General features: G+C 30.5%; 3 protein-coding genes, 1 long non-coding RNA gene and 3 other non-coding genes across 8 annotated transcripts; 5 read left to right on the top strand and 2 right to left on the bottom strand.

The window, feature by feature from the left end:
- Window positions 1-1,102: 1,102 nt before the first annotated feature.
- LOC133668892 (uncharacterized) lies at window positions 1,103-3,451 on the bottom strand. The gene is made up of 5 exons (XM_062088895.1): window positions 3,193-3,451; window positions 2,489-2,729; window positions 1,731-2,016; window positions 1,452-1,535; window positions 1,103-1,339 (listed from the first exon to the last, which is right to left on the bottom strand). The coding sequence occupies exons 1-5, from the start codon at window positions 3,203-3,205 to the stop codon at window positions 1,289-1,291; spliced, it is 675 nt and encodes a 224-aa protein (XP_061944879.1). The 5' UTR covers window positions 3,206-3,451; the 3' UTR covers window positions 1,103-1,288.
- An 8,047-nt stretch (window positions 3,452-11,498) lies between these two features.
- Window positions 11,499-12,052, top strand: LOC133669197 (arabinogalactan protein 13-like). The gene has a single exon (XM_062089248.1). The coding sequence runs from the start codon at window positions 11,604-11,606 to the stop codon at window positions 11,784-11,786; it is 183 nt and encodes a 60-aa protein (XP_061945232.1). The 5' UTR covers window positions 11,499-11,603; the 3' UTR covers window positions 11,787-12,052.
- A 4,423-nt stretch (window positions 12,053-16,475) lies between these two features.
- LOC133669557 (uncharacterized) lies at window positions 16,476-17,446 on the top strand. Its single transcript, XR_009833912.1, has 2 exons — window positions 16,476-16,917; window positions 16,994-17,446. It is a non-coding gene; the product is annotated as an uncharacterized LOC133669557 (long non-coding RNA).
- LOC133670308 (small nucleolar RNA U19) lies at window positions 16,654-16,791 on the top strand. Its single transcript, XR_009834050.1, has one exon. It is a non-coding gene; the product is annotated as a small nucleolar RNA U19 (small nucleolar RNA).
- On the top strand, window positions 16,827-16,968 carry LOC133670313 (small nucleolar RNA snoR138). Its single transcript, XR_009834054.1, has one exon. It is a non-coding gene; the product is annotated as a small nucleolar RNA snoR138 (small nucleolar RNA).
- On the top strand, window positions 17,317-17,409 carry LOC133670283 (small nucleolar RNA SNORD96 family). Its single transcript, XR_009834031.1, has one exon. It is a non-coding gene; the product is annotated as a small nucleolar RNA SNORD96 family (small nucleolar RNA).
- Window positions 17,447-20,413: 2,967 nt separating the features above from the next.
- LOC133670240 (uncharacterized) lies at window positions 20,414-22,757 on the bottom strand. 2 transcript variants are annotated; one of them, XM_062090761.1, is made up of 2 exons: window positions 21,336-22,757; window positions 20,414-20,830 (listed from the first exon to the last, which is right to left on the bottom strand). In XM_062090761.1, exons 1-2 carry the CDS (start codon window positions 22,116-22,118, stop codon window positions 20,798-20,800), a joined length of 816 nt encoding a protein of 271 aa, XP_061946745.1. In that variant the 5' UTR covers window positions 22,119-22,757; the 3' UTR covers window positions 20,414-20,797. The 2 variants fall into 2 exon arrangements, with proteins under 2 accessions (XP_061946745.1, XP_061946744.1); XM_062090760.1 differs by having other exon boundaries at window positions 20,414-20,805; window positions 21,336-22,749.
- Window positions 22,758-25,021: the final 2,264 nt, after the last annotated feature.

Raw genomic sequence — 25,021 nt, 5'->3', positions numbered from 1 at the left:
CTCCGTTATTTTCTAATGATTTTTTCTCTTCTTTCTCAAACGCAGAGATTATTAGAACATTAACAAAATAAAGGTTTGAACCAGGACTTAAAACTTTAAAGGCAAAGAGACCACAAAAATAGTTAATGAAGAATATATGGACTAAAACATATTTTTTCATGTGAATTTGAGATTGGCCATGTAGGTTTTTTATGGTTACCAGTTTGGTACCTTTTCTTTTAATTATATCCTTATGCTACAAATTCATACTATGTCTAATTAAAATGACTAGAAGCTCCACAAAATGGGCTGCATGATATATTTGGCGCTATGATTGTGAATTCAGTGCCCTGTACAAGAGCAGCAGCATCACAAAGTGATGGGAAGTGTCAATGTTTGTTGATCTAACAGCTCAAAAGGCAAGTTTTTGGTTTTGGATACGCGAATCGGTGCGATGCTGGATATGTCCATATGAACTGTCGAGGACGACAAAAAATACTTGGAAGTTAAATGGTTGGCTGGTTAAATAATTGTTTTTTAAATTAATTAATTTTAATATTTTTAGATCATTTTACTATTAAAAATAATTGTTCTTTTAATATATTTTTTAATAAAAAATATTTAAAGAATAACCACCAACCATATCACATTGCACAAAAGCTGGAAGCGCTTAATTAAATCCAACTTACCATGAGAAGAACACAAACTTGAGAGATTATCTTTCTCATTAAATCATTGATTTCATCACCAATTAATTCTTATTTTTAACCGAACAAATGGCTTTTCATAATGGAAAACTACATATTTTTAAGAAAATATTTTGTAAGAATAAAGAAATTTCAAAAAAACTATCCGCAGAAGACGCCGCAAGGCGAGCCATCATACTTGACAAGTTATTTCGAGTTCCGACCATAACACGATGCCCGCTTGATATCATTCATGCCTTTACGAGAGGTTCTTGCCTTTTTGGCATTGGAATTAGGGAAGGGAAGGAATCTCATTGCATTTCTTTTTCCCATGACAAGGAAAACTGGATCTCGACATCGTTCTTGAGATTAGAGAAATGGGGGAGAGACAATTTCGATAAAAGACAGGGATGGCTGTACTTTGGTTAGAATGGTGGTAAGACAGCAGAAAAATTACTCTATACATTACAGGAACAAACATACAATCCATGCAGAGACTGCTTACTCTCTCTATCTTTCCTTGCAACAGATTCCAGCCACCAACTATCATCTTCTCCCAAAAAAATCCCAAAAAAATCAATAGAAAAACAATAAGCCTCTCTGCTGCTAAAGTGTAACGAAAGTTATTCTGAATCACTTTCCATACTGCCCATGGCCTTCAATCCTCTTGGTCTCTGTGTCATATCCAAACAAAAGAAAAGGTTATCGATTCTGCCTGCAGGCGCGATTGAAATCATTCAGATCTCGAGAGAAGGGGAAGGAAATAAAAGGAGGACAATTTAATACCTTCTTAGAAGTAGAACTCTTCTTCTCTCTGACTTCATACCTCTCCTGGCACATATCAGTCAACCATGCCCCAGGGCTTACCAACTGCCACCCACCAAGATTCCGAAAACCGAAAAAGAAATTAAAAACACATAAAAGAGATAAAACCCTGAAAGGCTCAAACAAACCCCAATCACAGGGACCAAACCCAGAAATCCTTTTCATACAATAATTAATTGAATCACAGAGAAAGAGGAAAGCCAAAAGGGAGAAGAGAGCATTTTTCGTCAAGAGACTTACAAGTAAACTTCTTTGTATAATTTTGGCTCTCTTTTTAGGCCTTTGAGGAAGCTTACACCCTTTCATAGCCATAAAATCTTCCTCTTTCTCTTTGCTTGACAAAGTAATGAATAGTTTTGGCCAAACATGTCCTTTATCATCTCCAGTGTTACCATCCATTGAAACCTTGCCATTCTCATCCAGAATCCCTGACCCTCTTGTAGTATAGCACCGGTCCTCCTTCTCCGGTGAAGATGATTTCCTGTTCTCAGTCACACTGGACCTAAGTATCGCTGCTTCAGAATTCCTGCATCCAACCATATCCACAGAATCAAGATTTCAGATTTTATCATTCAGTTTTTAAGTCGCAGTTTAGTCTTTGCCTGGGAATTGGGATCTAAAAGAAACAAAAACATAAATCTCATTATATGAAAGAAAAAAAAAACTATTTTTAATTTCTTCTCTTTGATCATCAACCAAAAGAAGGATGACAAGAAAGAACCCGACATATTTCTTTCGTAAATCAGAATTCTCCTATCAATCAAAATTAGGATACCAAAACAAGATGAGTCACATTAATTCAAATCCGAATTTTATTTTAAACTTTCTCGGCCACCAAACACGGAACAAGAAGCAATCTTCCAACCTCATTTCTCAGTTGGGGACTTTTTAATTCTCTGTTTGGTTGCTGAGAAAAAAAAAACTCCACCAAAAAAGGCGTCAAGCACCAGGCCAGAAAGTTGAAGAAATGTCTTGTTACAGAGACAAATCAATCTAACCTTGTGAGGCGATTAGATTGAGGAAGATAAGTGTCTTTCTCTGTAGTAGCAGAAGAGACAACAAATCTATCAATCCTAGAAGTGGTTTTCCTGCGAAAAACACCATCAGATCTCTGAGAAATGATTTGAGGGTCTCTAACTCTAACACATCTAAGCCTCTTTTTATTTCCCCACTGCAAGAAAAACTCTGGTTCTAAACCTTTACAAGTAGCTCTCTGGTTTCTCTCTTCTTTCTCCATGTCTGTTACAGAAAACAAGAAACAAACACCAACCCAGAAGTTAGAACAGATACAATTCAAAACTTTGAGCAAAACAAAAATATCCCGGAAGTGAAAATCTGAGAACTTCTAAACCTTTTGAGTTGGGAAGTGAGAGAATTAAAACGGCCCAGAAGAGAAAATTTAAGAACTTGTTGAATTGGTTAATTAGAAGCCAAAAGAAAAGTGATTTTTTAGAGTACTCATCTGGGGTTTTCTTAATTAACAGAAGATGAAGTTTTGTGGTTAGAACCTATATATCGAACTCTTGACTCATAGATTTTATGGAAAGAAAATGTGTTGCTATCGATCCAACATCTACAGGTGTAAAACAGAAATCAAAAGCAAATCTTTCTCAAATCCATTCAACAAATTGACTTGCCAAGAGAGAGAAGGATAGAAGATGGGGGAAGAAGAAGAAGAAGAAGAAGAAGACAAGTATCCTACCAAGAGGTAGCATGAGAAATGAAACTCCTTCAAGAGCAAACACTATATGATATTACTTGCTCTCTGTATAGAGAGAAGCAAGAATTTCTTTAAAACAAAACGAGAGTATCTCTCTGTAAGAAGAAAATTAAATCTGCCTCTTTGTGTTTGTGGTGGCTCTGTAAGTCTCTCTCTGTTTGCTCGGTTTCTCTCAACCAAAGCCTCTCTTCCTTGTGGGGTTTCATCTTTCGCCCTTTGTGTGCATTTATCTCCCTCTCTGCCTGCCCGTGACTGAAATAACTGAAGATTGCTTTTTGACCGTAGGATTGAACGGTTATGATGATGGGATCAGCAGAGTCGTGGGTTCCATCTCAAAGGCCCAAGGAAATACTAACTTCCTTTCAAATCTAGTGTGCGCTCGGCTTGATTAGTATTGCCGGCCTATGTGGGCTTTGAACTTGGTTTGTGAAGATTATTGAGAATGAGATTAGCTGCCCTAATGAGCTTAAAGTCCACCAATTATTAAAAAAATTAAAAGTTGAATGTGAAGGAAAGCTTGATGCGACCTTAAACAAGATTAAAACTACGAAATTCAATAAGTAAATCAAAATATAATTTGAATCCATTTATCAAAAATAAATGAAACGAAGATGTTATATAATGAAATATCTAAAAGAAAAATGAGATGGGAAATATAAAGTATGTTTGTAAGCAATAGTTGCTTGCTTTTTATTAAGTGGTATTGCAATCATATGCGCTACTCCTATTTGCAATGACAATTTCAACTCTTTTTTGTTTTTTTACTGATGCATAGTGTAATATTGTTAAAACTAAATCACGAGAAAGTGTAGCTTAACTGGTCAGATTTTAAGTTTATTTTCTAGAGATTACCAGTTCGAATCTTATAAATCTTAGAGCTACTAGAGATTTTCATGGTCATTAATTTCAAGACCGTAAAATTAGTTAAAATATATATTATATGGCCTCACCACTTTCGATAATCTAAAATGAATGTTCATAAACTATAGTCCGTAGAAAGCATCTTATGTGCCATACACTAACACCAACAATAACTCCTAGTATAATCCACCTATCACACATTTTTCTTGATTGGCTCCATATGTTTGTGTAGCTCCTTGAATAATAACATGTCAGATTCTTCAATTTTTCTAGATGCCTTCTAGTTTTTAGTTTCACACAAAAAATGGCAACAAACACTACTCACAATGGCCAACCATATACGATCTTAATTTTCAATATCATATACTAAATTATTAATGGACCTTGCATTTGCTCGTTCCTGTGCAAATTACACCTTCTTTTTGCATCTCCTATCATGTGGCTCAAACAATCCTCTATATGAAGGTAGATTTGTTTTTTTATTTAAATTTAAAAATTGAGTTGATCTAAAATGTTTTTTTCTCGGGGGATTTGGCGGGAACTCTTTAAATAGAGTTGAGTTAACAAAGGTAAAGGACTGATCTTTATGTATTTACACTTCTTTCTTGGTTGCTATGGGGAGGGGGGAAGAAAATTCCTAAATCCTAAATTTTAGGGTTCATGAAGAAATTTGGGGAAATGGTTGTTTGATAAAAGTTTTGTTAAAAATTGGCATGGAATGAGAGAATAAGGATAGTTTCTAGGAAAAATCGAACCAAAAACATGGTTCCTTGTTTGTAAAGTGGTCGGCCTAAGGTTAAAAATTAGAGGGAATTGGATTTGGTGTGTATATAGAATGTTAATTGAGGAAATATGAGTTTAATAAATATTTCTTTTTTGTTTTAAAATGAAATATTTATTGAGTTGATATAATTGTTTATTTACATTCAAATTTTAATGCAAACATCGATTTCTTTTTACATACTCTAATAAATAATATCCAAATTTATACAATATAATTAATTATATCTGTGTAAAGTACCAAGAATAAAATCTTATAAATATTTCTTTCATTACTTCTAACAAATTATTTTTTTTCAGTTAAAATACATTTCTCTTTCACTAATCCAGCAGTATTTAACTTATCAAATATTTTTGTTTTTATGTTTTAAAAAAGTTTTTGAAAAAAATTAAATTTTTATTTTATTTTAAATTAATATTTTTTATTTTTTTAAATTATTTTAATATATTGATGTCAAAAATAATTTTTAAAAAATAAAAAAATATTATTTTAATATATTTTTAAATAAAAAACCTTTAAAAAACAATTACAACTACAAACTAAAAAAAACTCTCTTTTTTCAAACACGGCAATCGTTGACTTCAAACATTTCTTTCTTTCAATTATGCATTTGTCAGTCAAACTAAGCTATAGTGTGAACTTACACTCAGTATACAGTAAGTCGTGCATATTTATAAAATGTGTGAAATATTTATACTTCAATATATTTTTGTTTTAAAATGAAAGATCTATCAAGTTGATAGAATTAGCTTAGTAGCAAGAAGAGGTTTATTTACTAAGATGGATTCAAATCTTAATGCAAGCATGAATTTTTATTTTTTATTTTTTTACATACTCTAGTAAATAATATCTAAATTTATACAACATAATTGATTTTATTTTTGAAAAGTACCAAAATAAAATCTTAAAAATATTTCTTTGATTACTTCTGACAAATTGATTTGTTTAGGTGAAATACATTTATAATTTACTAATGCAACAATCACTAACAAAACAATAAATTTTTTACCAATTTTTTTTTTAATGTAATGTTCTTTTATCGGCATCTTGAGATTAAAAAACGTGTTCTTAATTTCTTGATTAAACCAACAATGACAAAAATGGTAGAGTTGCTTGTAATGGTTGTGATCTTCTCTGGGCCATATTTCATCTATGAGACAAAAGGGATGTGATTAATCACATCCCATCTCACCACTCAGCCAGGTGAAAGTAATCATTTTTCACCGATCAAGTTTTAATGTCCAAACCAAATCTTGGCTCATTCTAAAGAACTAACACACTACTTTCTAAGTGGTTTGTGCATAGAAAGCTATTTCCAACCATTTAGCAAAGTAATCAATCACTACTAAGATGAATGAATGCTTATTAGTGACTTTTAGATTGATCGGATCAATCACATTTATTTCTTATAGAGCAAATAACTAGGAGGTTTGCTGTGGTCTCAGGTTCGAGCCAAGTAGTTGCTAATATAATGGTTATTGGAGGCTTACATGGTCGTTAACTTCAGGGCTCGTGGGATTAGTCGAGGTGCACGCAAGCTGACCTGGATACCCACGTTAATAAAAAAAATGAATGCTTGTTACTAGCTTTTAGATTGATCGGAGCAATCACATCTATCCCTTATAGAGCAGATAACTAGGGGGTTTGCTGTAGTCTCAAGTTCGAGCCAAGTGGTTGTTAATATGATGACTACTGGAGGCTTACATGGTCGTTAACTTCATGGCTCGTGGGATTAGTCGAGGTACACGCAAGCTAGCCTGGAAATCCTTGTTAATAAAAAAAATACTTATTACTAGCTTTTGGATTGATCGGATCAATCACATCTATCCCTTATAGAGAAGATAACGAGGGAGAAATCATGTTGTGTAAAGGTTTTGAGAGAACATGTGTCCGCTAGCATGGGTGTCACAAATTATTTCATGAATCTCCATCATTATTTTCCATGTTTTTTCATTGTCAAAACATTTTATCAGGTTCGATCAAACCCTCTTTTATATAAGATCTCTCTATCCAGGTAAAAATCCATAGCTAATCTTCGAAGAACTTTCTTATCCGTTTCTAAGCATCGGTTAGATACTCTTGACTCTTGACATATTGTTTAATGTCATGAAACCAGAGTTTGTCCTAAATCTTCTCTTCTACTATAATGTTAGTGCAACTGTAGCCTTATAACTATTGGGTACTAACTACCATTTGGGGAGATAAACATCACTTAGACGCCACTTCCAAACAATTCATCATTCATTTTTAGGTTCAACATTATTATCTTCAGTCATATTAATATATTAATTTTTTTTTAAAAAAAAAAAAACCTCACGGAAAAAGGGCATAATATTTTCAGCTAAATTCTAATTCTTCTTCTTGTTCTCTTTCTCTTCTTTTTTTGCATTCCCCAGAAGCTAGGGCACATTTATTGAGTAATTGATGGGGACCCATTTCCTTGATGATCTCCTGCAATTTGATGCTGTGATTTTTTTTGGGTGGTGCTACCCATGAATCACCATGTGAAATTTAGCTGAAAGGAACATGGTTGTGGTGAACATATTGCAACATTATGATTATAATTTGGTCGTTAATTCAAATTGTAGGTCATACCTAGTTCAAATTAAGAAGCAATGATTAATTTTTTGTACCCTAAAAAACACAGTAATTAATGATGCGGTGGGTGATATGTTTTTGTTATAGCTGTAGTGGATTTTAAAAGTTTCAATTGTCATAAGGGCTTTTTTTTTTATTAAAAAAATTGTATGTCTCTTCATTGAGCTTGGTCTAATTTTCCCGTTTACATCAGGGCTTTGTTTATGATTAAAAAATAATTGGAAATAGCTATTTCCAGCTATGGTCTCATGCAAGGTTGTTGAAATTGCTATCTTATAATCATATGACTTTACAGGTTAATATATATTTATTATATAAAATTAATAAAATAATTTAAAATCATGATTTTATGATTTTATAATAATTCTAAATTCTCAATTCTTATCTTTCTCATTGTGTTTTTATGTGCTTACTCACTAACATATTAGCCACACAAACACTTGTATTTATGGATTCTTTCTTGAGTCAATACAACAATGATGAATGAAATATAGTCTTGCTTAAACCCTTTCTAATAAATAAAAAATTATCTATTATGAAACAAAACTTTAAAACTTTTTATTTTATAGGGATAGTTTTACAAAAGTGATAGATCATACTTCAAAATTTGATCACCTATATATATGTTCGTGATTAAATACCGTAGTCTTTTAAATAAGTTTACAATATTATGATTTATCCATAAAAAATTTCATAATTTGTTTAAGATATGATCTAACAAGGAGTCAGGCTTCAAGATTAACAAAAAAAATTACTTTGAATTGCTTGATTCATTTGTTTTAGTTCATACGAAGCCTACAATTTCTTATTGATCCACTTATTAAGATTCATGGTGTGTAATAAACAAAATCTAAAACTTATAAAAGTATAACAATATCTAAAAAAAAGCATAATAATATCTAAAAATAATGTATTATCCATCAAGGCAAAAAACATCAGATAAACTAAAACATTATAGGCGGTCATGCATTTAAAAGGAGCATTAGAACTAGTGTTAGCCAACAAGAAAACATAGTTATAAAGTCATAAGTGTTTTCAATGTTTTTTTTTTTTGGACACGTAGTTTTACCAACCACTTCCAACTTTTTTCCTTGGATCTTACATGGTAGGATTTTATCATACAAGAATAAGCAAATTACATCTTTATCAATGGAATTGTTTATTATTTGTACGAACCATATATAAAAAAAATACTTATAATTTTACGATCCAAGTTTATATTGTATTTTCTATGTCGTATATAAAAAAATATTTTTGACAACCTTGGTCTAATGTATTTAAGCTTGCCCCCATTTATTTATCATATTCAATTCTTTAGAAAAATATCATTTAGCAGTGTTATTAAATATGTTATGATGGGTTAACATATTAACTCGTGTTGAACAATGTTATTAAATATGTTCTGATAGGTTAACATATTAACTCGTATATTTGAGACCTAAAATTAAATTTTATGTTAAATTAAGTGAGAGTTGACCTAGCTAAACTTGATTAACCCAATAGGTCAATCAACGATTCAATTAACATGGTTAAACCCCAGATAAGATCGGTTTGATATTTTTAAATTTATTTTCAAAACAACATTGTTCTAAATTTTTTTAAAAAAAATTCATGAATCAACCAGCATTGTTTAAAATTAACTCACTCAACCAGCAATCCAAGCCTTGAATCATGCTGAGTTTTATAATTATATCATTTATTTCTGGAATATCATGCCAAACTAATAAAAAAAGAGAATTTGAAAAAAAAAAAGGAAGATTCTTTTCTCTCTTTTTTTCTGTTGTGAAAAAACAAACTGAGGAATCTACATCCAACTTAATAATCAATATTCGTAAACTTCATTGAGTGAGCACCACCCATGGAGAAAGTAGCTGACAAACTTGGAGAAATTAAATAATGACAGATCATTCAGTGACATTGACAATGAGGTTTTGTTTGATGCTTGGCCCTTCGACTGTTCCTTTAAAACCAGGTATCGTAGAGGGTGTGGTCACCATGTGAGCTCGGAAATGGCAAGAAATATTGTGAGGTTTTCATCACTTTAACCTCCTCGCCTTCGAAGAGAAGGCAAGATGATCTGAGGTCCAAACGCAGCCGTCTCCTTCAAGTTCATTTCTCCCAACTGTTTACTCGGCTCTTGAATTGAAATTATTATCTCAATTCAAAAAAAAAAAAAAGCTCCATCTGAAAGGATATGACTACACACAGTTCTTCCCCAACTGTCCTCCATTTCCATCAAATAATTCAAATATTTAAAAATTTGATTTTTAAATATTATTTTTCATTGTGGTGTGTTTGATTCAAAAATTCATCCATGCGTTGAACCAAAATTATAATTGTTTAAGGAGTTTGGGTTCGCTTCTTACAGAGAATAAGGTGGAAAGAGAAAGATGAGAGGAGAACTGAAGCAAAATGATGACAGATGGGATGACCAGGCGTTAGTAAAGGTAGAGAGGATGGGGAAGATGATAAGGTTTGGGAAGTTCGGAAATCACAGGTGTTTAGAATATAACCAAACGATTTATTTCTGTGGTCTGTTTTAAAAATAGAACCAGCTACAAAAACAAAAACACATTTAAGATACCGTTTGGCACTGTATTTGTAATTACGTTTTATTAAAATTTTTTTGTTAAAATTAAGTATGGTTTGTACCTTTTGAATCGTTTTGATGTGCTGATGTCAAAAATAATTTTTAAAAAATAAAAAAAATCATTGGCATGTATTTCGGCACGAAAAGCTATTTGAAAATCACTCGCAACCACACTGCCAAACACGCTCTTAATCTGGTGAGGTTTTAATTAAGAATTTATTTATTTTTGACCTGGATGATATAGCGGGTTAATTTATGACCTGATTAACTAGGAAAAACTTGATTTTATTTTTTATTTAAAAAAATTCTCAAAACAATATTATTTTAACTTCTTTAAAAAAAATTGATTGAGTCATTGACCAAACTGATTTTAATTGTAAGACATTGTTTGTTTATCAGAAAGTGATTTCCATGAAAATTAAATTTTTAAAAAGTGAATTATTTTTAGATATTTGATAGTGTCATGGAAATTAATTAAAAAATATTTTTCAATGTTTGATTGTGTCATAAAAATAAAATAAAAAATAATTTATTAATAATTTATTTTTTCTCAAGTTTATTAAAAGAATGAGAATTAAATATAACATAAAAAGGTTGGAGGATGAAATTAAAAAAAATCTAATTTCATGAATTATTTCAAATAAAAAAAATAGCAATTAAAAGAATGAAGATCAAATATGAAAAATTGAAAGATGATGAAATTGAAGAAAAAAAATTCAATTTTATAAATTATTTCAAATAAAATAAATAGTAATCAAAATAATAAGGACCAAATCTGATAGATAAAAAATTTTAATTAAGAAAATAATAAAAATAAATAAATAACTTTAAAAAGAACAAAAATCAAAGTTGATATAAAAATCAAATTAAATCAGATTCTAAATGATTAAATTAAAAAAATTAAAATAAAATATATAGTAATAAAAAGATTAATAATCAAATTTATATAATTAACAAATAATAACATATTGTTTTAGTTTTCACACCTTCTTAAAAATATTTTTCATCTAAAATAAAAGAAAAATATATTTTCTAAAAATTAAATCAAATTTTCTTAAATTAAAAAGTGTTTTTAATTGATAAATTCCTTAAATAGAAAACAAAAAAAAAAAAAACCCAAAAGAAATCACTATCCATCAAACAAAACAAACGGTATCTAAGAGTCATAATTGTAACTCAAAATTTTAAATTCAAAACCTCAATTCCAATTATTTATTTATTTATTTTGAAAAAAGGGCCCGCGGTTAAAGAGTAAAGAGTGGGCGCCCTCAAAACATGGCCACAAACAGTTGGCACCAGCTGGATGGCACCACAAAGGCAATCGAAGCCACCCTGTCCAACAAACGGGCAGCTCGAAAGGCAACCATGTGCATGTGCTTTCCATCAACTGTCTTTCAGGGCAGCCTGCCCGTAACACCCCCTTTTGTCGCCTCCCCAACAACTATATAAAGTATTAGCCATCTCTAAGCGAGTCATCACACGTCCACCACCCATTGTCTGAAATCTTGCATTTTCTCTTCTCCCTCCACGCCTCTGTTTTTTCCAGCAAGAAAGTTTTTCACAATGGAGGCATTGAAGATGAGAGTATTTTTGGCTATCGTGGTTGTGCTCATGGCTGTTTCAGCCGTCCAAAATGTAGCAGCAGCGGATGCCCCAGCACCTGGCCCTACCTCCGATGCCACCACTTTTGTGCCGGCTGTTCTTGCTTCTCTCGTTGCTCTTGCATTTGGGCAGCTCCTTTTCTAAATGTGAGATTGATGCATCTTTGTTTTCTTTTCTTCGCCTTCTGATTTATTTGTTTGAAGCCCTTTTGCCCCAGATGGTATAGGGATTTGTCAGGGTGTTACATGCATGGATGGGAATCGAGGGGGCAAAAGGGCTTGAGGGTGTTTTTTTCTTGGACTTTTTCATTATTTTTCTTCCTCTTCATGGCCATTTTGGTCAAACATATTCATATTGTTGTAACCAATTATTACTTTGTATTATAATTAATGTGATTTGTTTGTCTGTGACTTCTTTTTTTATATGTAAGCTTATAAATGCATGTAGATTTCTCTTTTTTGGCGTCCGAATTCCAGATTATTTTCTTAAGATAAAGAAATTCAAGAAGTTATTTCTTGTGGGCTATCAAGAGAATGGTTCTTTTCTTCCTTGGGTCGTGATGCAAAGAGTAGGCTCTACACTTAAAATTTGTGCGAAATTATTATTATTATTTTTTCCTTCTTATTAAATAATGAGCACGTCTTCTCCAGGACTGAGTTTTATTCCTATGTTGAAATACATAGAAAAGCCCTCATTTTTACACCCAAAAAAAATGATAAAAGGTATGAAACATATACAGCTAGCAAGTAAAAAACCAAGTAAATTTAATAAAATATGTAATAATGAACTCTCCGTACTTATGGTAAGCCTCTGAATATTTGTGCCATGATGGCCAGCCATACGTTTATTTTTGTGTTTAAAAAAATAATTTAAGAGTATTTGAATGTATTTATAATTTTAAATTGTTCTGATATATAATATAAAAAAATATTATTTTAAAATAAAAAGAATATTTTAAAAAAATAATTTATAGGATTGTGGCAACAGTGGTGGTTTAAAATTCTTTTTGTTTAGAAATATATCAAAATAATATTTTTTTTAAAAAAATATTTTTTATATTATAACATCAAAATAATATAAAAAAATATATCTTGAATTGCAAAAACTTAGTTTGTTTTTCCTTGAAAGAATACATCTTGGATGGATGTACATTTCCAACTCAACTAACATTTTTATATTCGTCGACAAGTCTTCTTTAATGTCTTTTAACTTCTAAGCATGATCGCAGCCAGCTAGCCAGCTAGTGCATATTAATCTTTCGTGATCTCCATTATTGATTCTTTCATGTGATGTTCATAATATAATGTGTTACTATAAAAAATAAATTTTAAAAAATAAAAAATATATATTATTATAATATATTTTTAAATAAAAAATATTTTAAAAAACAACTATTATAACGTTATAAAATAAAATTTTAGATTTGAGGCATACTCGGGACAAAAAACAGAGATGATGCTCTTTGTCTTGAAACAAATCTTGAGATGGGTTTTGACAGAGTTGACTGAGGTCTTGGAACGGATTCTAGCTAGTGGACTTTGGTTTTCCTAAGCACAATATAAAGCTTATTAACTAGCATGCTAAAACAGTTGGGTTTCCCACCTCTTTCATTATTTACATGAATACTGAAGGCGATGATTTTTTAAAAAAAAATTTATTATTTATTGATTTTAAATGAGGTTATCACAATATATATATATAAACATTTCAATATTTTATTGGTGTTAAATTTAGCAAACACATATTTTTATTACCGTATCATTAATAGTATACTAAAAAAGTTGATCCCCTCTCTCACCACTTTCTTTATTATTCATATAAACTAGATGGTTTTTTTTTTATTAAATATTTTTTGGTTTTTTTTCATTAATAGTATACCAAAAAAAATATTTTATTATATATATATATATAATAAATAAAATATTTCCTTGCATATGAACAAAAACCCTAAAACATATTAAAGAATATCTTAAAATTAAGAAAAAAAATCAAAAAATAATTTTGCATACTAAAAGTTGTACTTGGATGTTACATTCAGTTTGTAGAATTCCAGAGAACTTTGGCCTATATTTTAAAAATATTAAAAAATATTTTTAGCAAGAAAATATATTGTTCACTTTTAATGTAAGGATAAAAAATTAACAGAAAAGTTAATTTTCAAAATAACAAAAAAGTTAATTTTCAAAATATTATTAAGGATAGTAATTACTATTATTCACTTTTAATATAAGAATAAAAAAACTTATATAAAGTTATATCTATATCTACATAGATGTTAGTAACTTAATTTGTAGTTCTTGATAATGTCAACTAAGGCCCTGTTTGTTTGCTGGAAAATAGTTTCCTTTTGAAAAGTGATATTCTTGAAAAGTGAATTCCTAGAAAGTGAATTATTTTTTTATGTTTGGTAGTGTCATGGAAAAAAAATTGAAAATCATTTTTTAATGTTTGGTTATGTTATGAAAAATGAGTTGGAAAATAAATTATGAATATATTTTTTTCAAGTTTATTAAAATAATGAGGAACAAATTTTACAAATTAAACGGTTAAATGAGAATGAAATTGAAAGAAAATCTGATTTCATAAATTATCTCAAATAAAATATATAATAATCAAAATAATAGAAATCAAATCTAACTTGTAAAAAAATTGAAAGATAATGAAATTAAATAATTATAATTATAATTTCATAAATTATTTCAAATAAAATAAGTAACAATAAAAAAAATGAGGACTAAATTTGATAGATAAAAAAATTTTAATTTAAAAAATAATAAGATAAAAGCAAATAAAAATAATAAAAATAAGGACTGAAGTTAATATAAAATCAAATTAAATCAAATTCTAAGGGGTGAAATTGAAAGAAAAAAAATTCAAAACAAAATATATAGCAATCAAAAGTTTGAGAACCAGAATTGTTATAATCAGCAAATAATATAATATTTCTAAGTTTTTCATAAGTTATGGAAAGTGTTTTCCGTCCAAAATGAAAGAAAAACATTTTTCTGGAAACCAAACTAATTTTTTTTTGATTGGAAAATGCTTTCCGTTAATCAATTTTTCTAATGATAAACAAATACAATAAAATTTGAAAAGTGATTTCTAAAATATCACTTCGTGCAAAATAAAACGAGGTCTAAGAGTGGATCACCACCACCAAAAGATAAAGAAAAATAATCTTGAATAGGGTTATTTAATCATGACAATAATTAGAGTTCATAAATACAAAGTTTACCGAAGTAATGAACGAGATGTTGGTTTAAGAACCAAAGTGATCAGTCTTTGAGATGAATCAGGCCGTAGAGGTTTGGAAAGAAGGTTTGTGACGAGCTAATTCATCTAAGGCTTCAAGGAAAAATTAGGTCACTAAAACAAAAAACAAAAATCAAGATCTCATTTAATCGTAATCGTGATATTAAGTGTTTCAGGTGTTTAAGTAATTGACATATTACTTAACAATATCCAAATAAAATGATTATAGCTATGTGAAAGTGACAAATTCAAAGAGGATGAAATGCCAACACTTGAGAACTGTAGTAATGTTATGTATCCAATTGTTAGAGAAGCTTTGGTAATTATAAAAATACTTAATGTTCATATTAAAAAAGAATGATATAGGGTAACAAAGAGAGAACATATTTCATACTAAATGTCATATAAATAATAAAGTATATAGTATGATTATGATAGTAGAAGTATATAGTAATTAAAAAATTAAACCTGAATACTATTAAACATGAAAAACCTTATAGACTTTAATGATTGAATGATTTTGGATAAGCAGGAGTTACTAAGAGTGAATAGTGGCCCTAAGACCTATTTTATCCATAATTAATTTGAATGGATCAAAACCTAATTAACTATTATTATCATTTTGGATTCAACACTTTTATCATAAAAGTGAGGATTAAATCATGTTACTGAGCATGGATTCAATATTATTATCTTGAATTTTAATAGTCATTTATCTTCGATAATAGAAGCGTATATACCAGTTTAGACAAATTTTTAGCATGTAAGCATGATAGATATATTTAACGAAACATCTTACCTTAAAGATAATGTTTTAAGGTGATTAGAATCTTTTCTCTAATATAATTAGCCATTTACTTAGAACCTTTAAATATTAATTAGGGTTTTTAATTACTATAAAATTAGATGGTGATTTTTTTTTACCATAATTTTTTACATATAATTCATTGACATGTTCTCTCTTATAAAATCATCGATTACGTCATACTTTTAAATGAGATTAGAATTTTTACAACCATATAAAAGAGGGATTATTATTTTTTTTAAAACTTGCTTTTTACATTTTTTATAAGTTTTTACTTACAAAAATATGTTTTGATAGAAAAACCATGTTTTCATCCAAAAATATTTTATAAGAAAATGAGAATTTTACCTTTAAAAATATTTTTTTCACTCCTTATTGAATTATTGAGATTTTTTAAAATATTTATTTCAATTATCTTGGACATTATTAAAAGCAATATTGTTAATAAAAAATATTTTATATAAAATATAAAATATTTTATATAAATAAAATAAGTCTGTTTGTTTTTGTGTTTTAAAATCGCTTTTGAAAAAAATTAAATTTTATTTATTTATTTTTATTTTAAATTAATATTTTTAGTGTTTGTAGATCATTTTGATATACTAATATAAAATATATATTTTTAATATATATAAAAAAACATTTTAAAAACCAACTATTTTAAAAAACACTCTTAATACATGCATTATCTTATTCAGTATTTAAATATTTCAGACTGAATATTTATTTTAATCGTAATGAAGAATTGTGAAGGACTAAAACCTAGATGACTAGCTTAAAAGGGCATGTTTGTAATTCTAATATTCCAGAAGAAACCCTAAATCCCCATCCTTAAAAGCCTAGCCCGAACTCCGTCTCTGTTACTGCACTCTTTCTTCCATTTCAATTACAGATTCACGTCTTCAATTTCCACTGCCTCTTTGAGTAGCCATATGAATTGAGAAACAATTTCATAGCTGGCTTAGTTAGGAGGCAGAAATCAAATTAGATCGAAAGATGTTTTGTCTTCGGTCGTTTCAATCTAAGGCCCTTTTGAGGGGACAATTTTGCTCTTTTCATTACCAGTTGTCCTCCAAGCAGCCTTAGACATTCCTTAATTTATTTCATCTTTTAATTTTTATTGTAATAATGCCTTCGAATAACCAGAAGGTCTCTTAACAAGACAATACCGTCTGGTTCAGACAGAGGCGTACAACAATCTGGATCTCTTTTGAGAGGGTACGGAACTTCTATTTCTGTGTTCCTTTTATTGTTTGGATTCGAATATTTATTGATTTTTTTATTCTTTTTTTAGTTTTGAGATTGAGAGGGTTAATTGATTCAAAGAGGGATTAAATTAATAGCCTCACAAAATCAAAGGATATTCAGAATACGAGATGCCCCATTTGGTCTCGCCTGAGGCTGATAATAAGAGTTTTCCCGAGCCAGTTTGAGGGAAAGGAGCATATCATGTCTTCTCTGTTCCTTACTTTTAGGTGAATTCAGACATGTATAGATACATCCTTTTGTGGTGGAATGATGGGTCTAAAATCACTATCCTGCACAGTAAATCCATGAATGCTGGATTTAGTTTAGTGCATACGGTTTGATTGTTGATTTTGTGCATGTTTATTGGGTGGGCCGATGATGATATCATTCACCAAACCATCTTTCGGGACTGAATGACTCGAATGAGTCTTCTGACAGACATTTTCTGCAATTCTGAGGCCTTGATACCCATTTGTTACATTTAACTTTCTTCTTGTCATCCTGTGCTATTGTTTTGCTTATCTTCTGACAGACATTTTCTGCAATTTCTTTCTACGAAAACGCAGATTGGGCGAGGGATTTCCCTTCCCATCAATGGCTGTGAATGGATATAATTCACATTTGATGTGAAAGCGCAACCTCTTACCTTCTCACCTTGCCATAGATATGCACAATTGGCGTGAAAAACCTCAAATCTATCATTTTAAGTGATGGAAAGGACAAGCAACACCTAGCCGAACTCATCCTGATGGAATAAAATCTATCGATACAAAAATCATCATTTTCATGATTGGAATTGATCATATATAATCTGTTTCAATTTTATTCTTCCTTGCCAATTCTTGATAAAATTGATCATGAATTGGGACATAAAAGGATGTAATTAAAGAAAAATAGAGTTTGATGATCAAAATAAAATAAATATCACCATAAATTTCTACAAATAAAACATCACACTTTTTAGTTTATTTCTAATAAAATACCCTTTCAAGCTTGATCAATTTTATGTTCATCCAGTGTGCATCTTTTATATCAAATGAAACAGTGTCGTTTTTGTAGTTAGCAAAGTTTCAACCATATGGTACCAAAATGCTTACTCGAGATTATCCAAAATACATGCTACTTATGACTTGTCTATTTGTATTCCATATATAATAGTAAGATTATTAACTTATCATATTGTTTTATACGCAAATAAAAACACAAAATGAGACGGGTCCCTTGTAGAATTTGTGTATATAAAAAAAATATTAAAACATTAATAATGCCTCGAGAATTCTTAAACAACCTTTAATGTCTAGGATATGAAATAAGTATGAAAGATGGAGGGAAATAAAATTTTTTTTTTTGCAAAACAAGATTTACGAAGATTTTCTTATCTCGAAAAAGAGTAAAACATAACGAAACTTCAAGGATTTTTGTGTGATATTTAATGTTTTGAGAATTAAAAAATATATATACAACTAGGAGAAGGGAAAAAAAATCAAGTATATTCATGTTAATTTATAATGTGATAAGAGTTTGGGATTAAGAGATTTGCTATTCTTGTGGTCTCAGATTCGAGTTATGTAGTTTTTAATATGATGACTATTGAAGGCTTATATTATTATTAATATTTATTTTAATAATAATAATAAAAAATTTGTTATCTCCGTCCAAAACTTGATAGAAAAGGATTGAGAAGGGGAAAAAAGTACATAAGAACATAAAGAAAGCTACAAACATGAAATAAATATAAATAGTATATATTTCATCATTAATGAATGAAAACTTTTCAATTCCATAAAATAAGTTAAAAGTCAATGAAAAGTTAATGCACAAAACAGAAGAGGCCAACAAAGAAGCATTATCACATTAAAGTTTTTGCATTAATTTCAACGAACCACTCTTTTCTATTGCACTATATAGAAGAATATTGAAAATATTGTTTTACACAACATTAAGAAATAAAACTCGTACCAAATTATAATCGTAGATGTAAAAGAAAGTGTTATAGCAAAAAAAAAAAAAAAACAATGGAGACGTACAAAGAAAAAAAACTGATCAAATTACAAAAACCTCACCGCCAACAATATTACAAATTCATTTGATTACTCTGTTTATTTTTATGTTTCAAATGCACTTTTAAAAGGATTTATTTTTTTTATTTTTTTTTACTTTAAATTAATATTTTCTTAGTGTTTTCAGATCATTTTGATGCGTTGATATCAAAAATAATTTTTAAAAAAATAAAAAACTTTATTTTAATGCATTTTTGAATAAAAAACACTTTGAAAAACAACAACAACCATACTCCCTAAATCGTTTTTCTACATGTCATATCAATTTTTTTTTCATCCTTAAGAAAAATATAAAAATGTTAAGTAAAAAAAAACTAATGCATACCTTTTGAAATATTTAAATGATGATATATTTTTTGAAAAATATTGAGGCAGTTGAATATTAAATTAACCATGATTAACTTGTAAAAATCGTAATCTAGAATATGAGATTGTGATAAAACCATGAAACACATATCAAAATAAATTAGAAAATCTAACTAAATATTAAAGGTCAAAAACAAAAAAAAATATAAATTCAAAGAAATTCAAAAAAATAATTTGAGTAAACTAATATAGGTGATGAGCGCAACCATGATTAACTAATTTGAGTAAGATGATATATCAAAGTTGAAGCATAATCTTGGTGGAGAAAAAATCAACAAAATTTGTATCTTTTAAACTACCAAAGTAACCAAGATTCTTGCAAAAAATTTGAGAGTACCCAAAGAATGTGGATTGCATCACAATCCTATCATCCCTTCAAGACTGAGCATCTTGCACCAATCTTGTCTGCTAAAGCATTCACTTTCTCAAGTGGGTCACGACTCCATAAATCTCGTTTGCTTGGATTGCTGTGTTGTTCAATCAGTCATTTTCACAAATATCTTAAAGAGCTTGCAAGAGAAATCTCATTGGATGGCAATGAGGTGCATCTCGCAAGCTTAATCCGTGACGACCATTTGGCCTGCTGGTGTAATATATTCAAGATTAAAACCACCTACAGCAGTCTCCATAAGAGGAAGAAAATATTCAAATTCAGAACAAACAAGGACAATTAGCCATTGAGGATAAGAGCTTTCTGACAAGTGACAACGGAGGCCAACTAGCAAATAAAAAACGATTCTATCAGTTGACTGCATCCGCGCTCAACCTTATCTGCACATCCATGGAATTGCTCTGGTTACTTGTTCAAGGCATTCCCATCATTAATTAAGTATTGCTTGAGTAAATCTGGAGTGGAGTATCTGGTTTAATTGGTCAGGTTTCAAGTTTTTTATTAAGAGATTATCAGTTCAAATGTTGTAAACTTTAAAATTATTAAAAATTTATATGTTTATTAACTTTAAGATCTCAAGAAATTAATCGAGATACTAATAAATTTACTTAGACACCTACAGTTAACAAATAAAAAAAAGGAGAGAGTATTGCTTGAGTAGCAGCAGAAAACTAACTATTTTGGTCAATCCCAATACAAACTTTCAGCTAGTGCTGTAATCACACGTACAAGAAACCAGCATTTAACTAGTGGCTCATCCACAGGGATCTCAGATATATACAGGATTCACTGGAATCTATTATCTACACAAAGATCACATATTTTTAATGTATAAAATATGGAGACCACCCTATGTATATAAAACATTCTGTAAACTTGCTTAGAAACCACAATTGACACAGGGGAGCAACTGGGATTTCTGCCTCAGATACCACCATGGTAACCACCATAGGTAATGTGAGCTCTAGCAATAGGTACTCCTCTTGCGACTGAAATTGCTCCATTCATTTTTGTTGCATGGTGAACCACTTGCTCAATCCTCTGTGACCACAGTTGTGAGTGCATACTATAGATTAAGAATCCCCAAAATGAAGAAAAATCTTAGTATAAAAAAGACATGAGAAATAAAATGGGGTAATTAGGGGTATTTTCATACATGTCACTCCTCATAAATGCATACTCTGTTTTTGCTCTGTGAAAGTGATCTTGTCATATCTTGGCCAAAAGCATACCCTGATAACTAATCACATTTTCCCCTTGATTATAGTACTTTAAATTCAAATCCCTTTTTAAAAAACTATGCCAGCACAAAGAGAGAGGGAGAAAAAAATGTCGTATCTACTAGTAAGGATGAGCGTAAATCAAAATGTGTTTGAAATACAAATGATTGATCATGCTACATTTGATTACTTATTTTCAAGTTCTGTGATCTAAAATATTTAGTACTTCATGGAAAACAAGATTAAGAAATCAACCGTATGATCCATGCTCAATTGGCATATGCTCAGAGATATATGATTGATTGAGAAATAAAATAGAGTGTCAAATTAAAAAAGAAAGAAAATCCAAACCTTGTCATCAGTGTAAATCTGGAAGCTCGGCTTTTGGTTCTGTTGTTGCTGCTTGTTTCTCTGGTGACTTCCAAAGATGAAAATACAGATGGTAGCAGCAGCAACACCAAAAGAGCAAATAGCACCAATCCCAGTTAAGCTCAACTTCCATAAATTCAAGCCACCACCATTCTCCTCCCACCTCACCTCCCCTCTTGTACCACTTTCTTTTCCAGTGCTCTTGATCCTTGGAGAACTAATCTTGGTGGCATCCAATTCCCGATCACCTTTATAGCCCTGATGATCACTTTGGTCTTCAAAGTTAAAAGTAGCACCAGCATCAATTTGAGGAGGCACAAAGCCACCCTTACTGCTAGAGGACTTTGGAGAGTCCAATTTCATGTCGACAAATTCGTTTTCCTTCATTTTCTTGAAGAAAACTTGAGAAACTGAGTCTTGATCAGCTTCTTTGACTTCTGGCATGATCACAGAAGGAACCGCAGCACCTAGGTCAATAGGTACCACGGAGATCACTTCTTTTTTTGAGATCACATGACCTTCTGGGACATCCTTGCCAGCTGTTGTTGTTGGCTCCAACTGAATTGGAACCGGGACAAGTTGATTAGGAACTAGCCTAGAATCTTTCGGTGGTGAAGATGGGCACATGAAGTAGTTCATGTTGACCATGCTCTTGGGACGACGAGGACTACTACGTTTGCTTGCCCCAAAAGTCTTCTTTTCACCATCTTCATGGTAATCAATGAACCCATCATGGGGTAGTAGCTCCCACTCTTCAAGATCCATATCACATAGAGGGAGAGAAGTTTCTCTTGGAAGTAGAAATGGATAAAAAAAAGGAGGGGGGCTATCTCTAATATATAAGTATATGGGCAAGCGTCTTTAAATTTATTTACTATGATGGCTAATTTGTTTTTAGGGGGGAGGAGGGGGGGGGGGGGGGGGGTTGAGTTACTTGATCAAGCTATCTAGGAAGGTAGGCAAGAAGTGTGGAATCTTCATGGTGTGCTAGAAAAGCCAAGGCCACCGTTCCATGGTGTCCTCTTGCTCTGAGTTGGAGTGTGAGCTTGCTCTTTTGGATAGCTATGTGATGTTTCGAAGGCTAATCCTTCCCACGGGCGACGAGAAGGCAAGGTGGTGGTCCATCGGACCCACTTTGGAGAATAGAATTGCCTTGTTTGATAGGCTTCCTTGATATTTCTTTTCAATTCTATATTGGATTGTTAAATGATTTAATCTACCAAGTTTGGAGAAAAAATGTGCTAACAGTACGTGTTAAAAATATGTTCGTAAGTTCCTCTGAAGAACATTCCTAGAGAGGGAGATGGAGAAGAAAGTCTTTGCTAGAGATTCCTTCGATAGTCTCACTCTCATGGCCATGGAGAGGTAGGGAAGGAAGGAAAGAGAAGGGTGTCGGTTGCTTGGAGAAGTTTGCTTGGAATGAAAGTGATAGGGTAGGTCTTGATCGAAGAGCAGCAAAGATGGAAGTGAAATCCTCCATACAACTGTCCATAGGCTGGAGCTCTCTTTAATCTTTATTGGCTTTTTGTGTCTTTTTATTAAGTTGTAAAAATTAATAATTTGTAATTTTGACAGTCGTGGGCATATTTGCCTTCTTCATATGATATTCTGCTGGATCACAAAGGTGGTTGATTTAGATAAATATTTATTTGTTTTTTTAAAAAAAATATATTAAAATTATATATTTTTTAATTTTTTAAAATTTATTTTTAATATCAGCGCGTCAAAACGATTAAAAATATAAAAAATTTATTTTCAAGAAAATGTTTTGTACAAAAGTCTAGCTTCTTTAGTCCTTGGAGTACACAAATTAATTTAAAGGGTTAGATCTATGTTTGGTAGTGTGGTAGCGGTTGCTTTTCAAATAATTTTTCGTGCCGAAATACATACCAATGATTTTTTTTATTTTTTTAAAATTATTTTTGACATCAGCACATCAAAACAATCCAAAACATACAAATCATATTAAATTTTAGCTAAAAAAATTTGAATTTTTTAAGAATATAATTTGCACTACGTTCCCAAATGATTTCTGAAGCAATCTTGCTAACGGTATAGGGTTCAATTGTTTTTTTTTTTTTTTTTTATTATTTACATGGAATGCTTATCACCTAGCCAAACTAGGCTACCCAAGTCTTATTCCTTCCTCTCTTTTACATCCCATCTCTAGATCCTTCTAGACGTTGTGGAGAAAATTGAAGGAAAAAAATGGGGGAGAAAATCGCTTAAAATTTTGAACATTGGATGCTCTTGTATATTCATATATTTTGTGTACATATTAACTAGCAATCTCATTCTAATTATCAAAATTAAACTTTGGTCATCTTTCTTTCAATTTCAATAATGGTATAAGATATACTCATAAACTAGATTAAGTGGAGTCATTTTATTTATCTTTTGAGTGAAGTTAATTGCATCTCAATACAATACACAGCCCTTAAAGTATAGATTTTATAAAATTCAGGGATTGAAATCTGAAAAAGAAACTTAGGGGGCTTCAATTGAAAAGATCTAAAAGTTGAGGGGTGCCTGTGTTGATTTGGCTAAGAACAAGAGGGAGTCTTGTCGAGTTGAATAAAGGACGGGGGGGGGGTATTCCTTGCCATAAATGCAGGGATTTCTTCGCCGGTAACGGCGAGCACAATCAAAGGGAAAGATGGCCCATGCCGAGCATCAGGGTTTCGTCAAAGGGAAAAGCTATTGACCGGAAGGTGGCATGAGGACGCCCCCACCACTGAAATCATGGGGGGCAGGTGCACGAGGAGTGGGGACTTCAATAAAGCGATAACAGAGTACAGTGCAACTTTAACAGTCGTCGTTTTTTTCACGTCCCCGCAACCCAAAAAAATAAATAAATAAAAAAAACCCTGCATAAAGACTACATTACATTGCTGATATCACGACTGGAATCCGGATTCATTACTGCTATATAGGTAAGGTTTCTTCCCAGTTTCTTACCTGTGCATATATATATATATAAAAGTTTGGATTTATGTTTTTATAAGAAAGTTTCATAATGAAACAATAATAATAATAAATATCATAAGATAAAACTAATTAAAATATTAAAATACAATAAATATAATACTTATGTGAAATAACTAGTTACCACATGTTAGTGACTTCATGGACCAACTAGAACTAGAACTATAAGATGCACAAAAACTAACATTATTAACATGAGTATTTTAATTGACATATCAAACAAAATAAAAACATTTCTTAAATATTCAATTCATGCAATTAGAGTTATAAAATCAAAATTACTTAATATCTTATTTCAAGAAATTAGTTTCAATAAATAATTATGTTTTTATCATAAACATGATATAATAAATAATATATATTTTATCAAGAAGCATCATTCATTTCATATTAACAATTCAAATATTTATATTACTCCTTTTGAATATGGAATATTATCTATTCAATTGACTCAAAAACAGAAGAAATACAAAAGCAAATATCAACAGAATTTTACTGATGCTCAACAAGTAAAGTATCAGGAGTATCTAAATATAAAAGAGGACATTCAAAAATGACTTCAAGCATAAAACTTAAGAGATTACAACTCTAAGATTTGAGACCAAGATGTATTTATCAAAGCGAAATGGGAGATGTATTTATCAAAGCGAAATGGGTTTACTTAATCAATCCTTAATATATTA

Source organism: Populus nigra, chromosome 12, assembly GCF_951802175.1.
Source record: "Populus nigra chromosome 12, ddPopNigr1.1, whole genome shotgun sequence".
NCBI classification, from domain to species: domain Eukaryota; kingdom Viridiplantae; phylum Streptophyta; class Magnoliopsida; order Malpighiales; family Salicaceae; genus Populus; species Populus nigra.
This window is presented reverse-complemented; position numbering and strand designations above follow the sequence as displayed.

What these genes read in the sequence shown, in the direction of transcription:
- LOC133668892 (XM_062088895.1), bottom strand. An exon ending in TTATACAAAGAAGTTTACTT is followed by an intron (nt 1,536 to 1,730) that starts GTAAGTCTCTTG and finishes GGTGGGTGGCAG; the next exon opens with TTGGTAAGCCCTGGGGCATG. An exon ending in AGAGTTCTACTTCTAAGAAG is followed by an intron (nt 1,340 to 1,451) that starts GTATTAAATTGT and finishes GATATGACACAG; the next exon opens with AGACCAAGAGGATTGAAGGC.
- LOC133669197 (XM_062089248.1), top strand. Translation starts at nt 11,604, where the DNA reads ATGGAGGCATTGAAGATGAGAGTATTTTTGGCTATCGTGGTTGTGCTC.
- LOC133670240 (XM_062090760.1), bottom strand. Translation starts at nt 22,118, where the DNA reads ATGGATCTTGAAGAGTGGGAGCTACTACCCCATGATGGGTTCATTGAT. An exon ending in AGATTTACACTGATGACAAG is followed by an intron (nt 20,806 to 21,335) that starts GTTTGGATTTTC and finishes CTGTGGTCACAG; the next exon opens with AGGATTGAGCAAGTGGTTCA.